Source organism: Bombina bombina, chromosome 1 (genome assembly GCF_027579735.1).
Source record: "Bombina bombina isolate aBomBom1 chromosome 1, aBomBom1.pri, whole genome shotgun sequence".
Taxonomy (NCBI): domain Eukaryota; kingdom Metazoa; phylum Chordata; class Amphibia; order Anura; family Bombinatoridae; genus Bombina; species Bombina bombina.
The window spans coordinates 1,356,130,130-1,356,148,891 of NC_069499.1; the positions used below are offsets into that span (position 1 = coordinate 1,356,130,130).

Here is an 18,762-nt window from a genome sequence, read left to right on the forward strand (position 1 = left end):
ATTAAGAAAAAATATTTTGCAGAGAATGCTTTCTTAAGTAGATTCCGGCAGATTAAAATATTGAAAAACCCAGAGTGTTATTTTGCTGGGGGGGGGGGGAGGGTCCACTTTAGTTTTGAGAAATACTTAAAGGGCAGTATACATCAATTTTCATATAACTGCATGTAATAGACACTATTATAAAGACTAATATGTACAGACACTTATATAAAAATCCAGTATAAAACCAGTTAAAAACTTACTTAGAAGCTCCCAATTTAGCTCTGTTAAAAAGGTAGCTAGAACACCCACTGCATGTGGGAAAAACAGACCCTCCCCCCCTTGCATATGAAAAACAAAATGTATGCTTACCTGATAAATTTCTTTCTTTCTTGACACGATGAGTTAACGGATTATCTAATTACTAATGGGATATATCACTCCTGCCCAGCAGGAGGCAGCAAAGAGCAGCACAGCAAAGCTGTTAAATATCACCTCCCTTCCCTCCCACCCCAGTCATTCGACCGACGTAAAGGAGAGAAAGGAAGTAACAAAGGTGCAGAGGTATCTGAAGTTTATAACATACTAACACCCTGTCTAAAAAACAGGGTGGGCCGTGGACTCATTGTGAAATTTATCAGGTAAGTATCAGGATTCCATACCAGGTTTTCCCTTTTACCTTAGAATTCCTGCTCAGCTTTACCACTCCCCTATTTAAGAGTTCTCTGCACCTTAAACAGGTGCTTAGTTATTGAGTTTGTAACCTGAAACTACGCCCAAGCTCTGTCTCTCTGCAGACTTAGCATTTCTCTGACCTCTTGCTTTGCTCTTAACTTACTTACATCCTATCTTGGTGTACTACCTTGGATAACAACTGAGTATACCTACCTATCTACACCTCAAGCAGCTGTATCACTGCAGCGTTCAGGATCTCCGCTACAGGAACATTCACAGAGGATTTCTCACAGAGGAACATACACTGAGGACTCCGATCCTTCCCTCTCTGTGTTGCACCATAAAAAGGAAAATAAGGTACCTGCTTATCCTTGCCTTCTGTGACCGAGATATCAATTTCAATAACGTTCCGGTCAAGGAACTTGACCACGCCCCCCGCTTTCACTCTGGGCTGAATACAGCAGCTGCGCCTCTGACAACTCTCCTCATACACACGCAGAACGCCTAGCTCCGTGCAGCCTGAAACAGCTGAGCCACACTTACCCTGACAGCCTGCAGCTTCAGACGCTACAGTCCTGTGACTACAGGAAGATTCATTCACTCGTTCTGGTACCAAATTTGCTCTGCAGACTAAAGGTTGTTCCAGCAGCCAGATCCGTATTAACAGTATTACTGTCCCTCCTCCTACACAGGATTATTACCTGCAAGTTCTCAGCAGTATAGTAACATTATATGTTCAGTTGGTACATGTAAAAGAACTCTCATTACAGATCTTACAACAACCAGCTAAGTGAATCTAGGGTTTTAGCTCTACCTACCACATACCTCATACTTATTCCTTGACATAAGGAATTGATACTACATATTACTCTGTGACAATTGAGTAATACCACAGTACTAAGAATATAAATATCCACTATCAAATCTCACTGTGGACTAATTCTCCATATTAGTTCTGTGATTAAGTCATACATATCCAAAAGGTTGCAACAGTCTGCAGTTGAGATCCTAAAGCAAGTCACAGCCCTGAAAGTAAGCATAAATTTTGTTTTCTTTCTAATGACACGATGAGTCCACGGATCATCTAATTACTAATGGGAATCAATACCCAAGCTAGAGTACACAGATAAGGGAAGGACAAGACAGGGAACCTAAACAGAAGGCACCACTGCTTGAAGAACCTTTCTCCCAAAAGCGGCCTCAGCTGAGGCAAAAGTGTCAAATTTATAGAATTTTGAAAAAGTGTGAAGAGAGGACCAAGTTGCAGCCTTGCAAATCTGTTCCATAGAAGCTTCATTTTTGAATGCCCATGAGGAAGCAACAGCCCTCGTGAAATGAGCCGTAACTCTCTCTGGAGGTTGCTGTCCAGCAGTTTCATAGGCAAAACGTATGATACTCTTCAGCCACAAAGAAAGAGAAGTAGCCGTAGCTTTCTGTCCCTTACGTTTTCCAGAGAAAACCACAAACAAGGCAGAAGACTGACGAAAATCCTTAGTCGCCTGTAAAATAAAATTTTAGTGCACGTCCAGATTGTGCAGAAGCCGTAACTTCTGAGAAGAAGGATTAGGACACAAAGAAGGAACAACAATCTCTTGATTAATGTTCCGGTCAGAAACTAATTTAGGGAGAAACCCTAATTTGGTACATAAAACTACCTTATCCAAATGAAAAATAAGGTAAGGAGAATCATACTGTAATGCATAGAGCTCTGACAATCTACGAGCAGATGAAATAGCAACAAGAAACAAAACTTTCCAAGATAACAACTTAATATCTAAAGAATGCATAGGCTTAAACGGAGCCCCTTGAAGAAACTTAAGAACTAAATTAAGACTCCAGGGAGGAGTAACAGGTTTGAACACAGGCCTGATTCTGACCAAGGTCTGACAAAACGATTGCACGTCTGGTACGTCCACCAGACGTTTATGTAACAAAATAGACAAGGCAGATATTTGACCCTTTAGGGAACTTGCCGATAATCCCTTCTCCAAACCTTCTTGAAGAAAGGACAGAATTCTAGGAATCCTAACTCTACTCCAAGAGTAGCCCTTGGATTCACACCAATATAGATATTTACGCCATATCTTGTGGTAAATCTTTCTAGTCACAGGTTTACAAGCCTGAATCATGGTCTCTATAAACGATTCCGAAAATCCCTGCTTGGATAAAATTAAGCGTTCAATCTCCAAGCAGTCAGCTTCAGAGAAACTAGATTTGGATGAAGGAAGGGCCCTTGAAGTAGAAGGTCCCTCCTCAACCGAAGTCTCCAAGGTGGAATAGATGACATGTCCACCAGATCTGCATACCAAATCCTGCGAGGCCATGCCGGTGCAATGAGGATCACTGATGCCCTCTCCTGCTTGATTCGAGCAATGACCCGAGGTAGAAGATCGAATGGAGGAAATAGGTATGCAAGACTGAAATTCCAAGGTACCGCCAGGGCGTCTATCAGTACAGCCTGAGGGTCCCTTGATCTCGACCCGTACCTCGGAAGCTTGGCATTCTGCCGAGATGCCATGAGATCCAATTCCGGCTGACCCCATTTGAGAATCAGGCTGGAAAACACTTCCGGATGGAGTTGCCACTCCCCCGGGTGAAAGGTCTGTCTGCTCAGGAAGTCCCCCTCCCAGTTGTCGACTCCTGGGATGTGGATCACCGACAGATAGCAATTCTGGATCTCCGCCCACTGCATTATCTTGGCTACCTCTGCCATGGCCAAGGAACTCCGCGTTCCTCCCTGATGGTTGATGTAAGCCACTGAAGTTATGTTGTCCGGCTGGAACCTGATGAACTGGGTCAAGGCTAACTGGGGCCAGGACAGAAGAGCATTGAAGATTGCTCTCAGCTCCAGAATGTTTATGGGCAGAACAGACTCCAACCGAGTCCAAGTTCCCTGAGCCTTTAGAGAGCCTCAGACTGCTCCCCATCCCAGAAGGCTGGCGTCTGTTGTCACAATCACCCAAGAGGGTCTGCGAAAGCAGGTTCCCTGGGAGAGATGATCCTGAGACAACCACCAAAGAAGAGTATCCCTTGTCTTCTGCTCCAGCTGTATTCGCGGTGACAGATCCGCATAATTTCCATTCCACTGACTGAGCATGTCTAACTGCAGAGGCCTGAGGTGGAAACGGGCGAACGGGATGATGTCCATTGTCACAACCATCAGACCGATTACCTCCATGCACTGAGCCACTAATGGCCAAGGAGAGGACTGAAGCGCTAGGCAAGAATCGTCAATCTTTGATTTCCTGACTTCTGTCAGAAAAATCTTCATTGATAAGGAATCTATTATGGTTCCCAAGAAAATGACTCTCGTATTTGGAACTAAGGAACTCTTTTCCAAATTTACCTTCCATCCGTAAGATCGCAGGAAAGATAACAACATTTCCGTGTGGGATCTTGCTTTTTGTAAGTATGGCGCCTGGAACAGAATGTCGTCCAGATAAGGCGCCACTGCAATGCCCCGCAATCGGAGCACTGCCAACAGGGATCCCAGAACCTTTGAGAAAATTCTGGGAGCTGTGGCAAGGCTGAATGGAAGAGCCACAAACTGGAAGTGTTTGTCTAGAAATGCAAACCTTAGAAACTTGTGATGGTCCCTGTGGATGGGAACATGCAGGTACGCAGCCTTTAAATCCATGGTAGTCATAAATTGACCCTCTTGGATCAAAAGAAGAATGAAACGAATAGTTTCCATCTTGAAGGATGGTACTCTGAGGAATTTGTTTAGACTCTTGATATCCAAAATTGGCCTGAAGGTTCCCTCCTTTTTGGGAACCACAAACAGATTGGAATAGAACCCCAGACCCCGTTCCTGCCTTGGAACAGGAACTATTACTCCCAGGTTGGAGAGGTCCTGTACACATTGTAAGAACGCATCTCTTTTTGTCTGGCCTACAGATAATCTTGAAAGCAGAAACCTGCCCCCAGGAGGAAAGTTCTTGAACTCTAGTTTGTATCCCTGGGACACGATGTCCACCGCCCAGGGATCCTGAACATCTCGAACCCAAGCCTGAGTGAAGAAGGAAAGTCTGCCCCCACAAGATCCGGTCCCGGATCGGGGGCAGGCCCTTCATGCTGTCTTTTATTCAATAGCAGGCTTTTTGGTTTGTTTTCCCTTGTTCCAAGACTGATTGGGTCTCCAGGAAGGTTTGGACTGTTCCTGCTTGGAAGAGGAAGTGGAAGGATTTCCCTTGAAATTTCGAAAGGCACAAAAATTACTCTATCCCTTTTGTTTGTTTCTCTTATCCTGAGGGAGGAAATCGCCCTTTCCTCCCGTAATGTCAGAAATGATTTCCATCAAACCCGGTCCAAAAAAGGTCTTTCCCTTGTAAGGAATCACCAAAAGTTTTGACACGTCCGCAGACCAAGATTTTAGCCATAAAGCTCTGCGGGCTAGCACAGCAAAACCTGAAATCTTTGCTCTCAGTTTAATAACCTGTAGGGAAGCATCCGTAATAAAGGAATTGGCCAACTTAAGGGCCTTTATCCTATCCTGGATCTCTTCAAGGGGAGTGTCTGTCCTAATAGAATCAGACAACACATCAAACCAGTATGCCACCGACCTAGTGACGGTAGCAATGCACACTGCAGGTTGCCATTGTAAACCCTGGTGTACATACATCTTCTTAAGTAACCCCTCTAATTTTTTGTCCATAGGATCCTTAAAAGCACAATTATCCTCTATGGGAATAGTAGTCCTCTTGGCCAGAGTGGAAATTGCTCCTTCCACCTTGGGTACTGTTTGCCAAGACTCCTTGATAGATTCCGCTATGGGAAACATCTTTTTAAATATAGGGGATGGAGAAAAAGGGATACCCGGGTCTCTCCCATTCCTTAGCAATGATCTCAGTAGCTTGATCTGGTACAGGAAAAACCTCCACCAAGGAAGGTACATCTAAATATTTATTTAGCTTACTGGATTTTTTAGGATTAACTACGACCATGGTGTCGCTGTCGTCCAATGTAGCTAAAACCTCCTTGAGTAACAGGCAGAGGTGTTCTAGCTTAAACCTGAAAGATACAACTTCAGTATCGGCAGGAGGAATTACACTGTCAGAATGTGAGATTTCACCCTCAGATGCTACCGAAGTATCCTCCTCCTCAGGCTTCTGGGAGGGGGCGTTCAAAATAGAGACAACTGCATCAGTAACCTCGCTAAATGAATGTTTATTTTTTTCTCTTGCTTTTTCCCTGCAACATGGGAAAAGCAGACAACGCATCAGAAACTGCAGAAGACATGAGGGAAGTGATGTCTTGCAATGTAACTCCAGGTGGTGTCATAGAGGAAGCGCAGGGCACTGTATGTGTGGGCGGTAAAATTTGGGACGCTTGAGAAAGCTGTGGCATACATTGAACATTGTCATTAGACTCCTGAACAGCATCCGAAAAAAGTTTATCCTTATAAGATAAAGTTCTCTCAATACATGAGGAACAGAAAGGGATTGGTGGTTTCACATTGGCATCAAAACATAAAGAACAATTGACATTTTGCAAACCCTCTTGGTCCATTCGAACTCCCAATGGATAAAAATATCATATAAAAAACTCAAATTTTTAAATAAAATTTAACAACAAAAAAACGTTACTGTCACTTTAACATTTAAACCATAACTTTTTTATTTTTTATCTGCAGAAAGGATAAACTAACTAAACGATCCTGCAGAACACCTCTACACCTCAGCTGACTCTGCTGAGGTGCCTACCTGCCCTGCTGATACCGGCTCTCACTGTCAGAAACCGTCCCTTCTAGCAACAGATCCGTAACTCGGAAGAAGTAATGGAAGACCGGCTCCAGTCCTAAAAACGCATGCCTTTAGAAAAACATGCGTCACCTAAATTGAGGCTGTATTATCTTTCCCTCCGGACTAGGAAGAGAGGGAAAAATGGCGCGCAACGCAATTGCCGCCTCCTATAGCTCCGCCCATCGTGGGCGTCTCAAAGAGGGTAATCTCCCGGTCGGCCCCAATGCCTGCATCCAAGCTGTCTGCATATTGTCTCCTCTATAGGAGAATTTATGCCATTACAAATAAAGTGCCCAAAATTTTTCTGAGTCCTTTATGTATTGTCCCATCGTTGGTAGATAGTGCCCGAATTTTTTCCTGTCTTTTTTTTTTTTTTATTACCCCAGAAATAATTAAGTCTGCACTTACCTCATAAATCTGCCAGACAGCAAGGCAGCTCACCAGGTTTGAGAGGTCCTCTCCCTCACATGGGCCTGTGGAAAAAAGGATAAAGACTGAGTAATTTTACTCAGGCTTCCAGAGTTAGGGCAGCATCAGTATATGGGTGGCGCAGTGAGAATTATGTCCCACAAGTTCCCATTGTTCTAAAGCCACCACTGCTCTACTGAAGAGACTGATGTGGACTACGGCTACACCCTAGGACAAAGCAGCACAATTTTGCACTACTTAAAAAATAATAAAATGTTGCTTGAAGAAACTTTACCACTTCCTTGCTGTAACATAGGCAAAGAGAATGACTGGGGTGGGAGGGAAGGGAGGTGATATTTAACAGTTTTGCTGTGGTGCTCTTTTCTGCCTCCTGCTGGGCAGGAGTGATATATCCCAATAGTAATTAGATGATCTGTGGACTCATCGTGTCATTAGAAAGACTCTTTACACACACAGGAGCGAGGTACATGTTGGTATTCTCCTAAAACTTTGGGGCTTGGTTAGGAGTCTGAAAATCAAAGCAATTATTTAAAAATAAGCAAAACTATACATTTCAAAAAAATTGTATGGACTATATAAATAGATCATCTACAAAACATTTATGCAAAGAAAAATTGAGTGTATAATGTCCCTTTAATGCATAAGTACAACAAAACGGAAGTTCATTGATATATTATCAAAGGGGGTCTACTGAAGTGCAGTAATATATGATTAAATGGGGTCTACTGAAGTGCAATGATACAGGTATACCTCACTTTACAGCGCTTCACTTTACAGCGATTCGCTAATACAGCGCTTTGTGGAGCTGAAGTTCAACCTCCAAGCATTTTGAAACAGTGCTGTAAATCATTGTGAGATTGCGAGAAAAGTGACTGCCACCATTTTGTTATGCACAGTTCACTCTGTTTACAGCATTACAGTGCAATCTGTATCTGTCTTGTATTCTGGCAAATTTTTCTACAGTAATTGTCACTATTTTACAGGTACAGTATTTATTGAATACTAATTGAATACTGTGCTGTGCTAGTGTTAAACTAAACGTAGCACTATTGCACCCCTAATATATGTTAGTTCAAACATGTTTTTAAGATTTTAAACACTGAAAAGAAAGCTAAAACTGCCTTGTTTCACTTTAAGGCGGTTTTCACTTTACAGCGGGGCTCCGGTCCCTAACCCGCTGTATGAGCGGGGTATACCTGTATATGATTAAATGGGGTCTACTGAAGTGCAGTGATATATGATTAAAGGGGGTCTACTGAAGTGCAATGATATATGATTAAATGGGGTCTACTGAAGTGCAATGATATATGATTAAAGGGGGTCTACTGAAGTGCAGTGATATATGATTAAATAGGGTCTACTGAAGTGCAATGATATATGATTAAAGGGGGTCTACTGAAGTGCAGTGATATATGATTAAATGGGGTCTAATGAAGTGCAGTGATATATGATTAAATGGGGTCTACTGAAGTGCAGTGATATATGATTAAAGGGGGTCCACTAAAGTGCAGTGATATATGATTAAAGGGGGTCTACTGAAGTGTAGTGATATATGATTAAAGGGGGTCTACTGAAGTGCAGTTATATACGATTAAAGGGGGTCTACTGAAGTGTATTGATATATGATTAAAGGGGGTCTACTGAAGTGCAGTGATATACGATTAAAGGGGGTCTACTGAAGTGTAGTGATATATGATTAAAGGGGGTCTACTGAAGTGTAGTGATATATGATCAAAGGGGGTCTACTGAAGGGCAGTGATATATGATTAAAGGGGTCTACTGAAGTGTAGTGATATCTGATCAAAGGGGGGTCTACTGAAGTGTAGTGATATATGATCAAAGGGGGTCTACTGAAGTGCAGTGATATACGATTAAAGGGGGTCTACTGAAGTGTAGTGATATATGATCAAAGGGGTCTACTGAAGTGCAGTGATATATGATCAAAGGGGGTCTACTGCAGTGCAGTGATATATGATCAAAGGGGGTCTACTGAAGTGCAGTGATATATGATCAAAGGGGGTCTACTGAAGTGCAGTGATATATGATCAAAGGGGGTCTACTGCAGTGCAGTGATATATGATCAAAGGGGGTCTACTGAAGTGCAGCTCTACTGAAGTGCAGTGATATATGATCAAAGGGGTCTACTGAAGTGCAGTGATACAGTATATGATTAAATGGGGTCTACTGAAGTGCAGTGATATATGAACAAAGGGGTCTACTGAAGTGCAGTGAGCAAATGCTTTAAGTCAATTTTCAATAAAATTAAAATAACAAAACAAAATTGAACAGACAGTTAAACAAACTACAACTCAATATTTAAAAGATGTAGAAAAGGTCTAGAACAATTGTTACTATAGTAAAAAAAAAAATCCTCCTCTTCTCCTCCTATTTAAAATTGTAAAGCACCACTTTCCCTGTAATGGTTCTTCCATAATAAAGATGAAGAAAAGGATGATCTGTGACACTGCAGTGCAATAGGCAACGGGAGAATAAATATTTCCCATTTAGTCAAAAAAAATATTTATATGAGTGGGAACCTCCCCTTTCACACCTATTATCAAAGGGGGTCTACTGAAGTGCAGTAATATATGATTAAATGGGGTCTACTGAAGTGCAATGATATATGATTTAATGGGGTCTACTGAAGTGCAGTGATATATGATTAAAGGGGGTCTACTGAAGTGCAATGATATATGATTAAATGGGGTCTACTGAAGTGCAATGATATATGATTAAAGGGGGTCTACTGAAGTGCAGTGATATATGATTAAATAGGGTCTACTGAAGTGCAATGATATATGATTAAAGGGGGTCTACTGAAGTGCAGTGATATATGATTAAATGGGGTCTACTGAAGTGCAGTGATATATGATTAAATGGGGTCTACTGAAGTGCAGTGATATATGATTAAAGGGGGTCCACTAAAGTGCAGTGATATATGATTAAAGGGGGTCTACTGAAGTGTAGTGATATATGATTAAAGGGGGTCTACTGAAGTGCAGTTATATACCATTAAAGGGGGTCTACTGAAGTGCAGTGATATACGATTAAAGGGGGTCTACTGAAGTGTAGTGATATATGATTAAAGGGGGTCTACTGAAGTGTAGTGATATATGATCAAAGGGGGTCTACTGAAGGGCAGTGATATATGATTAAAGGGGGTCTACTGAAGTGTAGTGATATATGATCAAAGGGGGGTCTACTGAAGTGTAGTGATATATGATCAAAGGGGGTCTGCTGAAGTGCAGTGATATACGATTAAAGGGGGTCTACTGAAGTGCAGTGATATATGATCAAAGGGGGTCTACTGCAGTGCAGTGATATATGATCAAAGGGGGTCTACTGAAGTGCAGTGATATATGATCAAATGGGGTCTACTGAAGTGCAGTGATATATGATCAAAGGGGGTCTACTGAAGTGCAGTGATATATTATTAAATGGGGTCTACTGAAGTGCAGTGATATATGATCAAAGGGGGTCTACTGAAGTGCAATGATATATGATTAAATGGGGTCTACTGAAGTGCAGTGATATATTATTAAATGGGGTCTACTGAAGTGCAGTGATATATGATCAAAGGGGGTCTACTGAAGTGCAATGATATATGATTAAATGAGGTCTACTGAAGTGCAGTGATATATGATCAAAGGGGGTCTACTGAAGTGCAATGATATATGATTAAATGAGGTCTACTGAAGTGCAGTGATATATGATTAAATGGGGTCTACTGAAGAGCAGTGATATATGATTAAATGGGGTCTACTGAAGTGCAGTGATATATGATCAAAGGGGGTCTACTGAAGTGCAGTGATATATGATCAAAGGGGGTCTACTGAAGTGCAGTGATATATGATCAAAGGGGTCTACTGAAGTGCAGTGATATATGATCAAAGGGGGTCTACTGAAGTGCAGTGATATATGATCAAAGGGGGTCTACTGAAGTGCAGTGATATATGATCAAAGGGGTCTACTGAAGTGCAGTGATATATGATCAAAGGGGGTCTACTGAAGTGCAGTGATATATGATCAAAGGGGGTCTACTGAAGTGCAGTGATATATGATCAAGGGGGGTCTACTGACGTGCAGTGATATATGATCAAAGGGGTCTACTGAAGTGCAGTGATATATGATCAAAGGGGGTCTACTGCAGTGCAGTGATATATGATCAAAGGGGGTCTACTGAAGTGCAGCTCTACTGAAGTGCAGTGATATATGATCAAAGGGGTCTACTGAAGTGCAGTGATACAGTATATGATTAAATGGGGTCTACTGAAGTGCAGTGATATATGAACAAAGGGGTCTACTGAAGTGCAGTGAGCAAATGCTTTAAGTCAATTTTCAATAAAATTAAAATAACAAAACAAAATTGAACAGACAGTTAAACAAACTACAACTCAATATTTAAAAGATGTAGAAAAGGTCTAGAACAATTGTTACTATAGTAAAAAAAAAATCCTCCTCTCCTCCTCCTATTTAAAATTGTAAAGCACCACTTTCCCTGTAATGGTTCTTCCATAATAAAGATGAAGAAAAGGATGATCTGTGACACTGCAGTGCAATAGGCAACGGGAGAATAAATATTTCCCATTTAGTCAAAAAAAATATTTATATGAGTGGGAACCTCCCCTTTCACATCTGCCTGTTCTATACTCAACTGTTTATTATATCTTATTCTTTAAAGTTTTTAGAGTATGTGTTACAATAAGCTTACTTGCTAGCAGTAGCACAGTGTTGGCGAAATTGAAGTGATTGTCTTGCCTCCCATTAGCAACAGTACAGAAGTCTGTGATATATTTACATAAATGGCAACGTGTGCAGCAGGAGAAATGTGCTTGTTATGTACATGAGGAGCTGCTTATCATTAAAAATGGTGATTCATTGGCATCAATGGTTGATAAAGTAGACGCTCATTCTTATGTAAGGAGCAAACTTCCAGGGTGACGTTTGTCCCCCCCAAACACCCATGAATGTGTACACACACATATATATATATATATATATATATACACATACATATACACACTGTACATATGTATAAACACATATAAATACTATAATACAACTTAACAACTAAGTCCACATACTCAAAAACTTGCCAGCATGGTAAAAACTCATCAGCTTCTATTACTGAGCATCATATTGTAGTGTCTCTCGTTAACATGAAGCATATTAGTGACCTCCCCTTCATGAGATACACAGTTCCCAAGGTAAAAATGGCCTTTACAACAATCTCTGAGGTAGAGGCTTTGTAATACTGACGAGGCATCTTACAGAATGCCTCGACTAGAGAGCTCTAGAGAATCAGACCCCTAGATCTCATAATTTTTTTTAGGTGATCCTGAATTGGGAGGTCTGTTCCACTGTCCTATTTTCCTACAGGAAACATGACACAGAACATTAATGTCCCATACATTTTATAGGGTATATACTACATTACACCACTATATGTGCCAAGCCTCTAGCTGCACCAAAAGAAAGATTTCTAACTGGCTCTTATGTGTACATATGGAGGCCCTGCAATAGATGGCACCAGATGTAGTGGAACCTTGCACCTGAATAGCAGCCTAGCATTTAAATATAACATTTCATTAGAATGCTAATTTAAGGTTGGGGAGGTGGTCTATGCTCCAAAAAAATAAATAAAACTACAACAGGGTGCTTTTCAAAGTTTTATTCTTTATAGATTAACAGCAGAATATGAAAATCACAGCCAAAGCAGTTCATTAAAAAGGTTTAAGTTTTTTTTTGTTGTTTTGTTTTTAAATCTCTGAAAAGTGTCTGTGCATTGCATAGGTGGGAAATGTGCCTTCACAGAAGACATGACAAAGAAATCACGTTCAAATCTATTTACATTTCATCAGAAGGAACATTTATACATCTGCTCTGTATACATTGATAGAAAGACCATATATATATACATAAATCTATGTATATATAAATATAGGAAAGATATACATATATATACACACACAAACCACTTCTACCCCAACAGAGGGCAGTTTTATAGTGTCCAAGACGATGATTTTTTTTTTCATTGTTCAAATATTTCCAACAGAGGCCGAAGGCATTAAATTTAGAGAGCTTGGGAGAAGGTGTCACAAGTCCATTGTGCAGAAAATGCGTTGGACAGATCTGTCTGTCAACAAGGTCTGAGATAGCTCTTTGTGGGTGCCTCAGAGTACTTGGGTACCCTCCCTTGCTTGAGTGTTTTTCATTCATTACAGCCAAGTGTAGTTGGTGGATGATCTGAAAATTTATGTTGAGCCATTCAGCCTAAAGGAATGAATGCTACATGCGCGTATCAACCCAGAAAGAAAGCAGATAATCATCCTCATAACAGGCCTTTCAAAGCTTTTTCTCAAAATAAAGACTGTGTGGTTTGGAAATGTTTAAAAATGTAGCGCATTTTGTCAAAGTTTTGTATTTAGTTTCCATTATGCTCTTGTTTTACAGATGGATGTGGAGACTCCCTAGTATTATTTTTAAAAAGGATAGAAAGTGCAGAGCAATAAATAATAAACTGCATATGAACCACAAGCTGACACTAGTAACACTATTCTAACCCATGTTATACTGATTGTAATAATGCTCAGATTATACCTGTGTCTAAAGCAATTTGATCTATGTAAATAGGAAAAGGATGCAGTCACTACATGAGAAACCAATAATAATGACCATAATGAATGTTTAACACGTTTTCTAATACTAAGGTGCTCTTGCAGCATGTTCTAATGTAAACTGCAATATTAACATTTATTTTAGGATAACAGGGCTCTTTTGATAGATTTTCTTCCAATACCAGGGCTACATCACTACACTGCTTTACAGGGTTGTCTCACTCGATGTTCAGATACCAGTGTGCTCACCATCTGTTTTATGAATGCCACGATTTACATGATAATTGATGTACAGACAATAATTTCATGTGCTGCTGCCAGGTGTTTCTTGGTAGTTGTTTGACAGAGCTCACTCTCGGTTTTATATTGATATAAGGACTTATTAAGCAAGTCTCTCTCACTAGATACTCAGTTTCCATTGAATCCCTCACATTAGAGGCTGGCACGAGTATTACTATCTCAAGATCGAGATTTCCCAACCTTTTATTAATTTTTTTATTGGGTAAACCCTTCTCATACTGCTATGGAATACCCTCTATTTAATATGTATTGAGTGTGAAATCCCAAGAAGTTGTGTATGCAATAGAATGATAGGACAAGAAAAGTTATGGGGCTGGAAAGTATTTATAGGCAATGTTACTCAGTGTTACCAAAACTTTTAAAAAGTCAACGTTATGATCAAAAAAAGATACCACGAGTAATGGCTCAGTGGGGAAAATAACATCCATGTCAATAATCACTGCTCTAGAGGTTTTTACCATGGCTTATATGCTCACTGTTACGTTGATATGGAGTTATTCCTTCTCTAACGGTTCTGCTGATACCATGGATTCAGGCTACCTTTTCTATTGACACTAGAGTTTGCTTCACTTCTATTTTTTAACTAACACTTTCAGGAACACCAGGATACTCATTAAATGTACCTATTGATACTTATGCTTTTTACAATTTGACTCACTCTGAACATTCTACGCTAAACCATACGCTCAATCATTCTATTACCAGGGCATTTCATTGTAGTTTTATAACACATGTGAATATGCTTTCTAGCTGTAGTAATATTAGAGCACACTTTTCTGCAATTGTTTTAATGAAACCAGGGCCCACTTTCTAAACATCCTAACAACAGGGTTCTCTTTCGCTACAGATATTGCATTTAACAAAATGATGATGTTACATGTTCTACTGATTTAAAAGGATTACAGATAAATGGCTTAGCCATGAAGTTATCACAAATTCTGGACTCTTTGTAGGGGTTGCTCTGCAGATCCTGGATTACAAAGACATGTTTAATGACCTCTTCATTAAAAAAAATACGTTTAGATGCTGTCACTGACGTTTGCGGCCAATCTTACCATGCTTGTGCTTCAAACACATGACTGGTCTACATGGTGCACATCTGTAGTATTATAATTTATAAGGACCAAGAAAGAAGAGTGTTTACTTAAGTGTTTGTTATTAAATTAGGATAAATTATCAGCTTGAAAGCAGCTAGATACCCCTTCCCTGGTCAGTCACTGTAAAATAATAATAGGACTCAGGGAGAAAATAGATGATGAACAGCGTATTATCATTTGTATAGAGCACAATGTTTTTGTGTAGAAAAAAATGTTCTGACACTGTGTTCACATTATGGAAAAAGGGAGGTTGGGTTCTTGCATTTTGTAGAAAATGTGACCTTTTCTTTATAGGCACACTAGGTACCAGTCAAATGGAATGTTCAGATACATTTGTTATGGTGGGTCAGTTATTTCTAGTAAATTCCAGATTTTATGTAATTTAATGATATAGCATATTGTTTAAGGGACAACTTTTAGAAAAGATTGACTATTAAATATTCTGTTTCATATTAGGTTATCAAGGTTCATGAAATCAGGTTCTGTGTCTTGTAGCGGTCTTTCGTCCTGGGATGGATTCCAGTTGTATTAAGAGAAAGATGGGATATTGAGTCTGATAGGCAGAAGTCCTTTCTTCATAAAAAGTTTAGGTAAAGTAAAAAGTAGTCACTAATGGGTTAAGTTTCCACGAATTAGAGCAGAGGTGGTTGATCTGATATTGTGTAAAATGAGCATACAAACATGGCACACAAAGGCTCGACAGGACTGATTGTGAAAAACTGCACATCTGCACATTGGAGTGAGAGTAGTACTCGACACTGAACGCAGCCTGGGATTGTATCTCCAGAGATTGGGTTTTTCCTGCTAAAATGTAGTGGTCCAATTAATCATCTGAAGGAGAGGTTTATTAGTATGGTTCTCCTGGGTATGCAAGACCCACAGTTTTGTAGGCAAAAACATACATTGGATCTTTATGAAAACAGCAGGGTTTAAAGCAAACAGATTGTGTGTTAGCAAGGGGCTAATTAATATGATTTTTTGTTCTTCCTTTTGGGTTCTGCAGTATCTAGGACACATATTCTCAGAGGCTGAGAGGGTGTAGGCACTAGAGAAGAAATCTCCGCCACGTTGGAAAACAAACTTTTTATAGGCCAGTAGATTTTGACTTATCCACCCAATCAGGATCATTTGGTAGTTGGTGGCAGAGGAGCTTTGGCTCAGTGTGGTCATGTTGAAGATGATGCCACTTGCTGCTTCACTCTGCTGGTCCAGTTATTTTTATTGTATGTTGAAGTGGCACAGGTTGAGTCTTTTAAAAAAGAAGCTAAAAACAGTGTTAAGGGTGTTTATCTCCTCATACCAGGCCTCTGCACCCAGCTGGGACCCCACCTACGTGGGTCCAACCGTTAGTCTCTTGTGGAGTTTTTACTTCAGTCAATATTCAGTTTACAAGGCCTCCAAATTGGTTCTGCTCTATGAGAACTAAGAAGCTAAAAGTGTCATAAGAAGTAGACATACTGCTACAGTCAAATGTAAATGCTCCCTTTTAGGGCTGGTCCCACTGATACTCTTCTCCAACTTTGGAATCTCAGGATTGAAGTTATCTAAAATGAAAAAGAGGGAAAATTAGTTATCCATCTTCTCATATTGCCAACATTTTTGACCTCTTAATACAGATGTGAAGAATCACAACGCTAAGGACATCATATCAGTATAATATGAAGAAAGGCAGATTACCTGGTCTCAGTACTAAGCCAATTAAAGTAAATGGCAGGATTGAGCGTGTAATTCAGTGCACCCAGAAGAATAGATTCAAGAGAGAGAGTTTCTTTAAAGGGACATAAAACAAGTTGAGATGGAGACAAAATATAATATGTACTTTAATTACTTTACCTGCAAATGTATACTGCAGTGCCTCACCATTAACCCTTTCTTTTAAGTGACCGAATTGTACAGCTCTAACTCCCCCCACACAATTCCTTTTATGGTTGCCTCTATATCCACCATTGATATGGGAGAATGCAATACTTTAACAATCATTATCTGCTGGAGCATGCCTAGAAGCAAATAAGCTGCTGTGAACTCAGTTAAAATACAATGCCTATGTTTCTGATGTTAAACACTGATAAGGGGGGTGGATCGGTCAACTCCAGACAGCATGGCTATCTGATTCATTTTGCTTATTTTTTAAAATTATTTTAAAATACTTGCCAGCAATTTTTAAACATTTTTTTATGCAAACTTATTTTTACTTAATTAGCCCTTTTAGAATATGCACAGATCTCAACATGTTTTATGGCACTTTAAGGGATTCAAAGGAAAGATAATCAAAGCCCACTGAAAAGAGGTAAATGAAATGGAGGGGTTAAAGAATGTTTGGATGAACCCAGGCACAGGTGATGCCTAGAATACTGCACTGCCACCTAGCTGCTACATCTTGACGTGACACCTAGCCTCAGGGCTCTTTTACTTGACTGCCCCTAATTTATCCAGACAACCAATGAAAACAAATATCTGCTGTGAGGGTATTTTGGGTAGTAAAATCATTAACCCTTTCATGACATGGTTATAATGTCTACATCCGATGTAGACAAATTGAAATCCTGCGATCATGCCCGCGATCCAGAGATTTCAATTATGGGATCGGGTCTGGGGGGCGTCCCTATGACACTAGGAACGCCCTCCAGACTGCGATCAAATCCAGGAAGCTATGACGTTGTATTTCGTCCTAACAGAGCTAAAGCCCAGCGCCGTTTGGACGGAATACAACAGCATAACGGCGGTAAAAGGTTAAATTACTGATGTGTTATTTGCAGTGGTGACCCTACATTTTATGTATAAGCAAGTGATTTACCAGGTATTACATGTAATTACAGGGTTAAATTCCTGCTGCAAGTGTGCTTTACAGCAGTGAGTTAACCACTTGATAGCCCATATATGTATGCACACTCAGAACAGCAAAGCATCACTGGTTTAGAAATACTCTGTGAAAAGTAAAAACAGATGCTCAGTGCACATTGTGATCACTTTTCCAGTTATTTACTTTAAAAAAATTTGAGAGAGAGGCTGTAGTCCAGTTTTCTACATTTAACCTATGCACAAAACGATTGCTTAGATCAGTGCGGGAAAACATTTGTCCTAATTTACCCCACGAGGTGAGTCACTATAAACAGCAACCCAGAGTGCTCAGAGGTAACAAAATTTTGTCAGCACGATGACAAGCTTTAAATGCTTATAAAAAATATATCTTGTGCGATGTAGTTTTTAACTGCCAATTTATACTATACTGTTTATAAAAATGTACCTTTATCAGGTAATTCATATTTGATTATCTACTAATTGAATATTTACTGCATATATTCAGTTGCACAAACAAGTTACAGCAAGCTATAAAAGGTTGGAATAATAAAATAAAGAATTGTTATTGGGGATAGATTGTTATTTTACATGTAGCATTAAAGGGACAGTCTAGGCCAAAATAAACTTTCATGATTCAGATAGAGCATGTAATTTTAAACAATTTTTCAATTTACTTTTATCACCAATTTTGCTTTGTTCTCTTGGTATTCTTAGTTGAAAGTTTAACCTAGGAGGTTCATATGCTAATTTCTTAGACCTTGAAGCCCACCTCTTTCAGATTGCATTTTAACAGTTTTTCACCACTAGAGGGTGTTAGTTCACATATTTCATATAGATAACACTGTGCTTGTGCACGTGAAGTAATCTGGGAGCAGGCACTGATTGGTTAGACTGCAAGTCTGTCAAAAGAACTGAAAAAAAGAGCAGTTTGCAGAGGCTTAGATACAAGATAATCACAGAGGTTAAAAGTATATTATTATAACTGTGTTGGTTATGCAAAACTGGGAAATGGGTAATAAAGGAATTATCTATCTTTTAAAACAATAAAAAATCTGGTGTAGACTGTCCCTTTAAAGATACAAAATATGTAATGAAATGAGAAGTAAAGTTAGTATTCACTGAATA

At 39.7% G+C, this 18,762-nt stretch overlaps 1 protein-coding gene across 1 annotated transcript in view; it reads right to left on the minus strand.

The window, feature by feature from the left end:
• Positions 1 to 12,480: 12,480 nt before the first annotated feature.
• EFNA3 (ephrin A3) overlaps positions 12,481 to 18,762 on the minus strand; it is a 181,767-nt gene continuing 175,485 nt past the window's right edge. The window contains 1 exon segment of the mRNA XM_053703449.1: positions 12,481 to 16,382. Within this exon segment, the coding sequence (XP_053559424.1) occupies positions 16,261 to 16,382 (122 nt within the window). The 3' untranslated portion in view covers positions 12,481 to 16,260.